The sequence below is a fragment of the Littorina saxatilis genome, linkage group LG12 (assembly GCF_037325665.1).
Source record: "Littorina saxatilis isolate snail1 linkage group LG12, US_GU_Lsax_2.0, whole genome shotgun sequence".
NCBI classification, from domain to species: Eukaryota; Metazoa; Mollusca; class Gastropoda; order Littorinimorpha; family Littorinidae; genus Littorina; species Littorina saxatilis.
Genome location: NC_090256.1, coordinates 73,820,003 through 73,833,840, shown reverse-complemented (window position 1 = coordinate 73,833,840; position 13,838 = coordinate 73,820,003). Strand labels below are relative to the sequence as shown.

At 43.2% G+C, this 13,838-nt stretch overlaps 1 protein-coding gene across 4 annotated transcripts in view; it reads right to left on the bottom strand.

The window, feature by feature from the left end:
• Window positions 1-13,829, bottom strand: part of LOC138983230 (mediator of RNA polymerase II transcription subunit 1-like) — a 43,290-nt gene extending 29,461 nt beyond the window's left edge. For 3 of the 4 annotated variants that reach the window (XR_011461046.1, XR_011461045.1, XM_070356646.1), the window contains exons 1-8: window positions 13,539-13,829; window positions 11,064-11,188; window positions 10,186-10,264; window positions 8,056-8,240; window positions 5,676-5,704; window positions 4,309-4,380; window positions 1,084-1,158; window positions 682-749 (exon numbers count right to left, since the gene is read on the bottom strand). Coding sequence is in view for 2 of the 4 variants with exons in the window: in XM_070356646.1 (XP_070212747.1) it covers window positions 682-749; window positions 1,084-1,158; window positions 4,309-4,380; window positions 5,676-5,704; window positions 8,056-8,240; window positions 10,186-10,264; window positions 11,064-11,188; window positions 13,539-13,596 (691 nt within the window). In the remaining 2 variants the exon portion in view is untranslated. The remainder of the gene's footprint in view (window positions 1-681; window positions 750-1,083; window positions 1,159-4,308; window positions 4,381-5,675; window positions 5,705-8,055; window positions 8,241-10,185; window positions 10,265-11,063; window positions 11,189-13,538) is intronic. The other variant, XM_070356648.1, reaches the window with a different exon arrangement.
• Between the last annotated feature and the right edge of the window lie 9 nt (window positions 13,830-13,838).

Here is a 13,838-nt window from a genome sequence, read left to right as displayed (position 1 = left end):
AGGAAAAACAAGAACACAAAAGACAACAAAAAGCAGACGCAACAAGGTTTGAAAGAAAATGGAGGGAAAACACGCAAAAAAGGGAAGGAACTCTAGGAACGGAAATGAATGAAAGGGGAGAGAAGTGGTTGGATGATGTCAAGGGCCCAGGCATACTAGACTAAAAGTGATACACATTCATAATTTTTGTGTATCACTTTTAGTCTAATATGCCTGTGCCCATGACATCATCCAACCACTTCTCTCCCCTTTCATTCATTTCCGTTCCTAGTTTCCCCTCCATTTTCTTTCAAACCTTGTTCGTTCCGTGTTGCGTCTGCTTTTTGTTGTCTTTTGTGTTCTTGTTTTTCCTGATGAAGCTTCCATAAGCGAAAATTCGTACCGTCTTGTCTCGTTCTTGTATTGGTGAGTACAGTATTCCTTTGTTTTTTAACTTTGTTCATCTTACCACAGTCACTTCGTTGTTTAGAAACCAAAACAATCTTTAATTAAAAGAAACCAAAAACATGCTACATTTTTAAATGAAAAGCAAAAAAAACTATATGAATCAAAAAGTCTTTCCGAAGAAGTTTTGTCAGTGTACCTAAAAAGACGGAAAGATGAAGACAGAAGAGAGAAAAACCATCAGTTGAATACACCAAATACCATTTCAGGGTCACTGTATAGTTAAATAAAACTCACCAGCAGTACGCGGCAGAAGAATTCCAAGCGGAGACTTGTGGATGTAGTTTGCAACCCCACTGATAGAACTGAAATGGTGAAAATATTAACATTTTACAGGGAACTAATGTGAACCGTATTCCTTCAATAGTACTACATGTACCACAAAAGTTGAAACTGAACGTCTATGAAATAGCTGATCAACAACAAAGACAAATAGTATACAATTTACAAAATCAACCAAAGGATATGTGCACATATTTTCAGATTTACATCAGCACCTTTGCAAATAAGAACACACCTAGAAAATCAAAATATGGATTCGTGAATTGCAATCTTCACCACAATATTTCTGCTTTGCCCTGCTTCGATCCTTGTTAAGCAAAAGAAAAAGAAGAAAAAAAGGGGCAGAAATCAACTCACGTTTGAAACTGAGCCACTGAATTCAGGTCCTTTTCCAGCGACTGCAGCGCAAGAAAAGCTTTTGACTTCAGTTTTCTGCAACAGGTAAATACACGCATGTAAACCAAACGTTCCTCTAACACTTTGCAGAACCACAGACAGATGGTCAACACAGCTGAAAACAGATGTAGAACAATAGCTTGTCTTCTGTTACTACATATAATCATACTTTTTGCTATGGTTTTGCTTGGAGCATGACAAATTGTTCAGAGAACAGGTATAACAACAAAAATAACATGAGGAAAATGATCCCATCTCGTCAATTCAACCCCCTTCTTTTTATAAAAACATGACAAAAATGCTTCAGACATGTCACTTGAAAAATAAAATCATAACACAGGAAAAAAAGACCTCATCTTGTCAATCCAACACCCTTCTTTCTATTAAAACTTGACAAAAAATGCTTAAGACATAAATCGATTAAAAACCAAATCATAACACAGGAAACATGACCCCATCTGGTCACCCCCCCCCCCCCCCCCTTCCTACCAATGAGATGACAAAGTGTCAGTTTAGAGGAACGATAAATTGTTTTTAAACTGAAGGTGAGGCGATGGTATTTAGGACTGGACAAGGATGGTGAGGAAGGGGGAAGGAATGGAGATAGCGGATGTGGGCGGGGCCTAGAAGTAAGGAGGGAGGGGGGAGGGTGTTGTAGTGGAGGTTTTGGCGCCAAACTTTCTGGCAAGTGAGTGCCAGAGGATACACGCTCTTGCATTAGCGGCAAAGCAGCGGCAGCAGCAGCAGCAGCATTGAAGTGCGCGCGTCGGAAATTGAACATTATTTGATCATGTCCGAAATAGAACAATGGTGTAAGGAGTCAAACCTTCCTTCAGCGGTGACCAGCGTCCTCGTCAAAGAGGGGTTCGATTCGTTGGCGGCCCTCAAATGTGTCGAGCCGGAGGATTTGGACTCCCTGAGTGCCAACATAAAAAGGGGGCATCTTGCCCTGCTTCGGGCAGGGATTAAAACCCTGCAAGCAAAAGATGGGGGAGGCCCCATGAGCAACGACACCGCCAGAGGTGCCAGTGGTTTGGCGGAATTGTTGGGGCGACTCAACATGGACGGTTCGCCAGTGACGCCGGCAAGACCCAAAGGTGAGGGATTAAAAATCATCGATTTTGTTTCATCCTCGTTGGCTGTGGAGGAGGAGGTGTCTCTTGGCGGAGGGGTGACAATCAAGTTACCCAATACAAAGCCGAAGTTAGATCGGGTGTCACCCTCCGCCTGGATTGTGGCAAATGCCAGAATCATGGCCACACTCCTGTCCTGGGATAAAGACTTTGATGTAGCGGCCTATCTACGCTACACAGAGATGGTGGGGGAGTTAGGCTGCCGTTTCACCTGGCAGTCTGTGCTCATCTTCGACGACGAATATCGACAGCGTCAGGCGGCCGACAAATTGTCCTGGGGGACCGAAGCACCACACCTGGCGACAGTTGTGCTTCGGGAGCGGGCTACGCCAACCATCAAGAAGTCTGGCGGCAACGGCGGAGCCAGTGGCGCGCACCGACAGCGACCGACAGGACCCGGGGGCAAAGAGGTGTGCCTGCAGTACAACAAGGGGTCATGCGCCTATGGTCCACGTTGTATCTACGAGCACGCGTGCAGCAGCTGCGGCAAGGACCATCCCACAACCCAGCACTCAGCGAACCCTGGCAGCCACCCCCTGATATAGGATCCAGCACAGCAAATTGTCTCTACGGCCAAGGTAGGCCCCAACCACTCTAGTCCTTATGCAGCACAGAACCCTGACAATTGTAACTTTCTCTGTGGTAGTTCTTCCATTAGCGCAAAACTTCATATTTGGCAAAATGAGCTGGTAGATGATAGCGATAAGACCTTTTTGTTGGATGGCATAGAACACGGTTTTCGCATTATTGCAAGAGGCAGTGTAGTAACACCAGTAGAACATAAGAACCACAAATCAGCGATACAGCATAAAGTAGCAGTGGAGCAGGAACTCATAGATCAGATAAATAAAGGAAACTACGTTATTGCTTCAAAGAAGCCTACCATAGTTAGTGCCTTGGCAGCTATACCAAAAAACGATAAAGAAATCAGACTCATTCACGATGGCAGCAGACCTTATGGACAAGCAATGAACGATTACTCAATACCGGAAAGTGTTAAATTTCAAACATTAAGAGATGCCTGTAAATTAGCAAAGAGCGGATATTGGTGCGCTAAAGTTGATCTTCAAGCAGCATACAGATCTGTGTGTATCCACCCAGAGAACTATCAGGTAACTGGACTCAAATGGGTTTTTGGTGATGACAAAACACCTACTTATCTTTTTGACAGCAGACTGCCGTTTGGCAGTAACGTAGGTCCCGCTCATTTCCATAGGATTTCACAGGCTGTGAGACGGTGTATGATTAGACGAGGAATGAGTGGAGTAGTGGCCTATATTGATGATTTTTTGTTAGCAACAGAAACAAAAGAAGAGTGTGAAAAAATGCTTTTTACCTTGATTAGATTACTCAGAGAATTAGGATTTAACATCAGTTGGAAGAAAGTGGTGGGGCCTACCCAGCGCATCACCTTCCTGGGGGTGGACATTGACACCCAGGCCTGCACACTGTCGTTGGGCAACGACAAGATACAACAGCTACGACAGAAGCTACAGCAGTTTCAGCGGAAACAACGCGCAAGCAAGCAGCAGCTACAGAGCCTCGCAGGCTCTCTCAACTGGGCGTCATGTGTGGTTCGGGGAGGCAGATTTTTTCTCCGTCGCATACTTGACGCACAAAAACCTTTGCAGCAGCAAAAGCACAAAACTAGACTTACAAAAGCCTTTCATGAAGACTTGCAATGGTGGTTGGCTTTTCTTACAGTGTTCAATGGTACCGTGTATTTTCATCAACATGCTACGCAGCATGTGTATGTCGATGCGTGCAATACAGCAGCAGGAGCCTTTTACCAAAGTGACTGGGTTTATACTTGTTTTGAAAAGGACATTCCCGCAGCAAAAAACCTGCACATAAATTTCAAGGAAATCATTGCAGTCGTGAAAGCAGTTGAACGCTGGTCGCACTTGTGGGCAGGAAAAAGCGTGGTTTTCCACACTGATAGTACTGTTGCTAAAGGTGTCATAAACAAAGGACGATCGACGAACACTTACGTTAATTGTCTGGGGGGGGGGGGGGTGCGTCAAGGAGCGGAAGTTTAAATGATGAAACTCACTTTTCTGCAGTAACTTGGTAAATACTCTGCAACCCTTCTAGGTGGGAGGTAAACTCAGGGAAGTCCCCGTGACTGCAAAAGAAAGTTTCAAGGTTTCTGACTGTGTAACATTCACCACCAAACAAGCATACACTCACACAAACAAGCATACACTCACACAAACAAGCATACACACACCAGACCTGTTTACCCTAAACCTGAGGCAAGAGTACTTTTTCAAAAAGTTAAGTGTATTTTTCAAAAAGTTGGTGTACTTTGCAAGCAAAGCCATATGGGTTAGGCAAAACGTACGTGGGCCGTGGGTGCAAACGCGTTTGTGTAAGAATAGCATGTCTTGTGAACATCTTCAGAATTTAACTCCTTCCGATACAACAGGGATAAAACAATGTTATTTACCTGTCAGTTTATAACATTATAACCAGTGTCTTCCAAGCAGATTGATAATGAAAAGATGAAGTTCGTGAAATAACATCTGCGGTTGACAGTGGCAAGTTCATTTTTACAATCATCTCAGAAAACATTGCTTCAGCACGGACTACAGCCTTTTCTTCTGGCAGGATTTGCTTTGCGGCAATGAACTTAATAATTCCTTGGCAGCTTTCAGCAGATTTCTTTGCAGCAACCTTGTCCATGTGAGTTTTGGAACTGCAGTGTCATTCGATGTCATATTTCCCAGCATGGACAACGAAGAAATCTGTAGTTTACAATACTTGCAGTGTACATGACTTTTTCCCATAGTAGACTCCACAATTCCTGGCTCTTTCTTATATTTCTCCAAGAAAATCTGCTGCTTCTGCTGTTTAGACTTGGTACAGTCATCCGAAACTGTCACATTTTACCGCTTCATTTTGCCACGATTGTCCAGACGATCGCACGTGCCAACAACTGAACAAGGTTTCCACAGCTGAAGACTCGCTGTCATAGTTATCTCCCTTCGACCGAAACCGGTATCAGTTGTACCATCCCGTAATCAGCACACCAACACCAAAAAACATATTCTAGACTTTTTCTTATGCGTATTTTGTGCGTGTGTCGCGTATTTGCGTACTGATAATAATTTGGCGTACAAAATACGCCCAAATCGTACTGGTAAACAGGTCTGACACACTCACACAAACAAGCATACTCACACAAACAAGCATACACTCACACAAACACACAATAGGAAAGGATTAAGACAAGAGGACAAGAAACATTTCCATAATGCACAATGAAAATGGACATAAACGTTTTCTACTCTTATCTTCATGGTAAAACTTCACTCTTGTCTTCTGTGCGAGTACTGTTTTGTGTATCAATGCACGTCAGCAGTTTTTCAGATTCCATTATATCTCTAATTTTACCAAAACTAAAGTTCAAGCACTCACCCCAAAATTTCCGTGAGTTCATGGCACACCTGAAAAAAAAAGAGAAATACCGTTTAAAAATAAAGTCAAATGTCTCAATTGAAATAAACCTTTTTGGACACTGACTGGGCTTAAACAATGTTTCAGGTATTTTGGGGGGAATGAAAATAACATCCCATGATCCATTGCAAAAAAGATAACTTTATTACACAACCATCAGTAACATGTCTAATAATAGGAAAAACATTACATCAACTTGGTTCTCCAGGGTATAAAGAAAAGGTCCAAGCCTAGCACCCACTTCTACTAAAACAGCACTGTTTCTACACACACAAAAATAATTATAACACATAAAATCAAAACTCACGCAGGCACCTCCCTGTTTGTTGAACAGTTTTATAATAATTTTCATAAAAACAAATTTAAAACACCAAACCAACACACAATTTTTCTTTATTTGGTGTTTAACGTCGTTTTCAACCATTCAAGGTTATATCGCGACGGGGAAAGGGGGGGGGGATGGGATAGAGCCACTTGTTAATTGTTTCTTGTTCACAATACAGGGTCCCCACTGGTTTTTAGAAACAAAATTCCATGACTTTTCCATGACTTTCCATGAGCCTCAATAACATTTTCCATGACTAGATCCACAGGTCGCCATTTCCGAACACGCAAACTTTTTACGTCTTGTCACTGCCAGTTTTGACACTGGCTTGCTTTGCACTGAATTTGAGTCAGTTTCTACGCAGTGTCTCTTCGACAAGCAAGTCAAGCATTTGCTACGCAGTCAGATTATCGGTAATGTTTGCTGGTCCTGTCATTTCACTAAACTGGACCAGCCACTGTTTGTATCCATCTGCACTTTCGTAAATTCCGTTTCGTAAATTCCGTTTCGTAACCGTCACTGACACTGTGACTTGACGAACTGTCATTTTTTTCACCGCGATACACAGTTCATTGCGAAGATCTTCCTCGGTAATTCGTTCCAATTCCGCATACTTTTTGTTGTCAAGAAACAACTCGAAAGAAAGTTTCAAACTCATCATCCTCCATCTTGCTTGTCGAAGCGCTAAAGTACTTTATCGATGCAAAAACAAAAGCAGAAAACTTCTACGAAACCGACTCAAATGCAGCGCAGACGACATGACAAGATAACGGAAGGAAGTGAGCCTCGCTTTGGCTCAAGTGCCGTTAAAAATACCGTCATTCTTGTATGCAAATACGAACGAGAAGTTGGTCATACGAACAAGCCTTGTGCTGGCGACGCAAATCGCCGCTGGCTGGCAAGGGGGGGGGGGGGGGGGAAGGAATGGCTGGGCGACGAAAATCGCCGCTGGCGTGCTAAAGGTTAATTATTTTTCTTTCTTATATTTGTTAAATTCCATGACTTTCCATGGCTTGAATTGAAATTCCATGACTTTCCAGGCCTGGAAAATTAAAAATCAAATTCCATGACTTTCCAGGTTTTCCATTTTCTTTCTTCCTTTCTTCGTTCATGGGCTTAGACTCCCACGTTCACTCATGTTTTTAGCACGAGTGGATTTTTACGTGTATGACCGTTTTTACCCCGCCATTTAGGCAGCATACGCCGATTTCGGGGGACAGGTTTTCCATGACCTGTACGAACCCTGACAATAGCACTAATAAAAAAATTGCTCCAGGGAACACACAATTGCATCTCCCCGACAGGCAATTTTACAACAATTTTTGTGGAAACAACTGAACACATACAATCAAAACTCACACTTGCATCTCCCTCATGGGTCAATTGAAGATTTTCGGAAATAACTCTGTCAGGTTAGTATGGGTTGTAAAAGAGTTTGTTTGTTCGTTCATGGGCTGAAACTCCCACGGCTTTTACGTGTATGACCGTTTTTACCCCGCCATTTAGGCAGCCATACGCCGCTTTCGGAGGAAGCATGCTGGGTATTTTCGTGTTTCTATAATCCACCGAACTCTGACATGGATTACAGGATCTTTTTCGTGCGCACTTGGTCTTGTGCTTGCGTGCACACACGGGGGTGTTCGGACACCGAGGAGAGTCTGCACACAAAATTGACTCTGAGAAATAAATCTCTCGCCGAACGTGGGGACGAACTCATGCTGACAGCGGCCAACCGGATACAAATCCAGCGCGCTACCGACTGAGCTACATCCCCGCCCCTGTAAAAGAGTGAATACCCTTGCTTTTTCTCTGACAAATAACTTTACACGTGCTCCTGTCCACGCGTTTCTGACACATCCCTCGCTAGTATATGGTCCCTGCAATGTATGTCCGAGTAAAAAGCAAGGGCGTTCACTCTCTCACAACCCATACAAACCCGTTATTTCCGGAATTCGTCTATTGACAATAGTTTTCACAGAATTTATTTGAATGTCAATACATAAAATGGTTACTCACACTTGCGTCCCCTTGATGGGCAATTTTGACCTCCTTGACCCCTCCCCCTTTGTTGAGAATGATCTCAATGTGGAACATGTCAGCCTGCAGTTTGACGCTGGGGTCGTTATCGTTGTAGTGAAACGACAACCCTTGCTGACGGGCTATCAAGTCCAGCCTCTCCACAAGAGACTGCTGGGAAATAACTGAAAGTGACAGAAATAGAAAAACGAGATGATGAAAAATATTATGTCCAATGTACTAGGGCTGAGGGGCACGAACCAAATGTTGTTGCCACCCAAACGCCAGAGAACAAACAACGGGTTCTGATTGGTTGAAATCACAACACACCTCAGTTTCAACCAATCCAATACTGCGGATGGTTCCCGCTTGGGTGGCAACTTTGTCGTGCACCTCAGTTTCAACCAATCCAACACTGCGGATGGCTGGCAACTTTGTCGTGCACCTCAGTTTCAACCAATCCAACACTGCGGATGGCTGGCAACTTTGTCGTGCACCTCAGTTTCAACCAATCCAACACTGCGGATGGCTCCCGCTTGGCTGGCAACTTTGTCGTGCACCTCAGTTGCAACCAATCGAACACTGCGGATGGCTCCCGCTTAACTGGCAACTTTGTCGTGCACCTCAGTTTCAACCAATCCAACACTGCGGATGGCTCCCGCTTGGGTGGTCACTTTGTCGTGCACCTCAGTTTCAACCAATCCAACACTGCGGATGGCTCCCGCTTGGCTGGCAACTTTCTCGTGCACCTCAGTTTCAACCAATCCAACACTGCGGATGGCTCCCGCTTGGCTGGCAACTTTGTCCTGCACCTCAGTTTCAACCAATCCAACAGTGCGGATGGCTCCCGCTTGACTGGCAACTTTGTCGTGCACCTCAGTTTCAACCAATCCAACAGTGCGGATGGCTCCCGCTTAACTGGCAACTTTGTCGTGCACCTCAGTTTCAACCAATCCAACGCTGCGGCTGGCTCCCGCTTGGCTGGCAACTTTGTCGTGCACCTCAGTTTCAACCAATCCCACAGTGCGGATGGCTCCCGCTTGGCTGGCAACTTTGTCATGCACCTCAGTTTCAACCAATCCAACAGTGCGGATGGCTCCCGCTTGACTGGCAACTTTCTCGTGCACCTCAGTTTCAACCAATCCAACACTGCGGATGGCTCCCGCTTGGCTGGCAACTTTGTCCTGCACCTCAGTTTCAACCAATCCCACAGTGCGGATGGCTCCCGCTTGGCTGGCAACTTTGTCATGCACCTCAGTTTCAACCAATCCAACACTGCGGATGGCTCCCGCTTGGCTGGCAACTTTGTCGTGCACCTCAGTCCAGGCCACTTTTCCGCTGCTCTGTGTGTCGGTCTGTACATCTCATGGAACAGAAGCTAAATGGCAGTGTAGGGGAAATAACTAAAAAGTGACAGAAATTGAAAAACGACAGGATGAAAATTTCAAGAAATCTCTAACGTATCAGGCAGCTTTTCTGCTGGTCTATGCAGCCGTCTGCACATACCATGAAACAGCAGCTAAATGACAGTATAAGGGTCATCCCCTCTAATCTACCAATACCATGAATGCATGCTTTGTCTCTCTTGTAGTTGTAAGAGAATTTGGATCCCCCAAAAAGTGCACAACTATTGCAAACTAATATGTAGTTGAATGCGTTTTTAGTCTTCTTTGTTAGAGAAATGTATACCCAGGTTCTGGAAGTGTATTCCTTACTTCCTTTTTTAATAGACATGCTTACTTAGAAGCATTATCAGAAGTGTATACCAAAACAAAACATTTCTAGACAGAAAGAAACAAAATATGCAGCTCCAGGCTTGCACCAACACCCCACACACAGTGACACACAGTTCTAAACTGACTCTTTTCATGGTTAGTTCCCTGCATCCTGTTTCAATTCAAACTTCCCAGTAACCTCTGTTAGAGCAGGATCTAAGAAACACGGAATAATCATTACAAAGGCTTCAGTTAACCAGTCTTGCGTAACCACCTTCTACAAGGGCAGTAAATCACATCCTGCATGTCATAACAAAGGCTCCAGTTAACCAGTCTTGGGTAACCAACTTTTACAAGTGCAGTAAACGACACATCCACTACAAAAGGATTTCAAACTCAAAGAAGCAGCTGGTACCTTTCATCGCCCTCTGTAAAGTGTCCAGGCATTTCTGTACCTGGACACGTTCTGAACCGTCAGCCTGAAGTCTTCGGTCCTGCAAAGAAACAATGTTGATTCCAAATTAAAAAAGGAACAGAAAATCTCCCCCAAAAATGTCACCATACATCACAGCAAAACAAACAAACAAACAAACAAACAACAAAGAAAAAATGTTGATTCCAAAGTTACAGTTTGATTCCAAATAAAATAAGAACAAAAAATCTCCACAAACATTTCACCATACATCACAACAAAACAAAGAAACAAACAACAACAAAATGAGGAGGTTACAGCTGGAAGTACTTTCTTTGAAGTTCCTTTCACCAACAAATTGTATGGCTTAATGGAGGATGTGATCTTTCTTTATTTGGTGTTTAACGTCGTTTTCAACCATTCAAGGTTATATCGCGACGGGGGAAGGGGGGAGATGGGATAGGGGAAAGGGGGGAGATGGGATAGAGCCACTTGTCAATTGTTTCTTGTTCACAAAAGCACTAATAAAAAAATTGCTCCAGGGGCTTGCAACGTAGTACAATATATGACCTTACTGGGAGAATGCAAGTTTCCAGTACAAAGGACGTAACATTTCTTACATACTGCTTGACTAAAATCTTTACAAACATGGACTATATTCTATACAAGAAACACTTAACAAGGGTAAAAGGAGAAACAGAACCTTACGACATGCTGGTAAGCATCGGGTAAATTCTTTCTCGTCCCAACCAATATGGGACTCCCCCTAACCCGCGGGGGGTTGGAGGATGTGATGTGGGACTGATTTCATTTTTAATTATATAAAATTGCAAGACATAAACACTAAATACTGACAAATTGTATGTAAATGTTTGACTTACCCCACCAGTGGTACGGACAGATTTCATCAGGGAGTCGGTCCAGGATCTATGCTGAGAAGTACGCTTATTGCGTAATTTTTCCATCAGCGCCATCTGCTTCTTCTTCATCTCCTCCTCTTCTGCTGCTTAAAAAAATAATTCAGTATACTATCATCAGGCATGGGAATTGAAAAAAATAAAAAAGGCTGAAAATTTGTAAGGAATGGCAAAGTCGACGGCGCAAAGCGCCTAGCCCGGAATTTGTTTTCCCCAAAGAACCCAAATGGTGCAATTTGGTGTCATCTAAGCTCCAAGTTTGCCATTAAATTCAGTTTTTAGAACCATTATTGCCTGCCCCATTTATTTTTTCGGCGGACACTTTTGCTTTTTCGGCGGAACAAAAAATTATTCGGCAGAAATTTGCCTTTTGGAGGACAATTCCCATGCCTGTATCATATTCTTTACATATTGACAGTACCAAGTAAAATTAGTTATATATTTGGAATATTGTTTTGTTTATTTGGGACAGTTCAGCTCATGAAAATAATACACTACAGTGGTACCTGTGATGTGAGGCCCCTCTGATGAGTGGACACCTCCCATGAAAGCACACCTTCTCATGCTTCTGCAGTACCTTTTTACAGGGTTCTGCCTGGGAGAAAAAAGCAATTGGACACTTGTCCCCCTCAACCAAATTCTGATGGGACATAGTCGAAGGCAAGAAGCGCCAAGAGGCCTGTATGCATTTTTGACCGAAGATGCAAAATGGTACAATATGGTGCCATCTGAGAATTAGCCGCTCTATCGTGTTATCTGTGTGTGTAATCCGATGTAAAGTGTACATGTATGTATGGTGGCGCAGTGGTACGTAATCTCAATGCGCCCAATGACACACTGAAGGGAATTGTCATGGGACATTTTCAGATTTAATGTGCCAATGGCGCAGGGCGCACTAGTAAATGGAACCCTGTTTTTCTATTATCTTGATCAAATAACCATGTCACGACAGGCCACCTGCAATACAAGGACATTTTGTATTGGTCCCAATGGTGTCCTTTCATTGCTGGCACCACTATTTCAGTGTATATTTAGAAAAAACCAATTTAATAAAATTGTGCACAAAGACAAAAGGGAAGAAAATGTTAACTGTTTTCATAATCAACGCATTTCTGTGCTTTAATATATAATCGCCTCCGTTCTCCCTTAAAGTTTGGCCTCAGAAACAGAGAAGAGATACAGAACTTTATAAACCAAAACCAGGAAAAAGGCAAAACCAACACACACTGCTTTACAGCCAAAACAAAAATGACTGGGAAAAGGAAGAAAATTGTAAAATCCTCCAACTTTACAAGTATTATGGAGAAAAAACCCCACTACTAGTCAATGGTTCAAGGATAGGATTTCACCTTTTCGGCATGTGAGCAGATATTCCGAGATATGTGCGAGACCTGCTCTTTTTTATGCTACGAAAGTCAAGAAAACTACGAACTTTGGCCTTCACGAGATAGCCATATAACATGCATTGAAGTTTGAGAGAGCTTGTGAGAACATGGTATACCAATAGGGTCTATTGTTTAACTGTTTTTGTATGTATATTTCCATAGTTAACCTACATCGGTATCATTACAATAGACCTTTTTTGGCATCTGAGTAGCTCTCGCGAGACATGCCCTTTGTTATGCTTTGAACATCGCAAGAACTTCGAACCGTGGCTTGTGCAGCTCGCACATGATCGCTGTACCACATGCTTTGCTATGGTCTGAAGTTTGCGAGAGATTACGAGAGCTTGGAATACCAATAGGGTCTATTACATTTACATGCATTGATTTGAAGCACTGAACTTGAAAAAAGGAGGGAAGACCTGCAAAACATGCAGCCACAGACACACACTCTGTTCACAGATTAAAAGCACTAGTTTTAGTGTCTGTGAAGGCTACATGGGGCATGCAAGTTCCAACTTCCAGTTTAACTCATGTAAGTTGTAAATGTAACCAGAAATAAATCTATTCCTTGTTCTTCAACACAGTAAATGAATGGCTCTCTCAGTTTCACTGTCTCAGTTTCAAATCAGGCAGGGGTGTTACATTAAAGTTGCAGCTCAGGTGATGAGTGTTATTTATCTGAGCTGGTCAGCTGCATCACAACAGATGTTTGCTAATCTGTTGCTGAGCTCCCTGCCTTCTGTTGACATAGCCTAGGAAGGAGTGATGATCAGAAACTGCAGTCTGTTCACCCAGATAAACCTGAAGTATGTAGGCAGAATAATTTCAAGAAGCATTAGAAGAACTAAATAGGGAGGTGCACTTTAAAGAAGATTTTAATTATTGCAGTAACCTACCATTTTGGTCCAAATTTAGCATAATGAAGGAAAGAAGTCACAATGTTTACGGTTGTCTTCGTGAAATAGCCGGTTTTTCAAGGCTTGAATTTGGACTCAAAACGAAGCTGAAACAACAATATGCGTTTTCTTTCATGTTATTAGGTCCATATACTTACCAGAGGCTCGCTGTTGATCCAAACAAACAGGGAATGCCCCACTGACAGCGGCTGCCATCTTTGATTGTGCACAGTATTCTCAGCGGGCTCTCGACGCTTGCCTCATTAGCAGTTGTGGTTAGTGCACGGCCAATTTCTGGCTACCGAGGCAAAAGGAATAAGTCCACAAATCATCATGCTTTTAGGTTATGTCATACTTGAACACAATAGGCTTAATCGTTGTCCATAATTAGCAAATGAATCCTAAATTTTTTGGTTCAGAACGCATAAACGCACTTCCCCAGCCGGGGGTCACTGCCT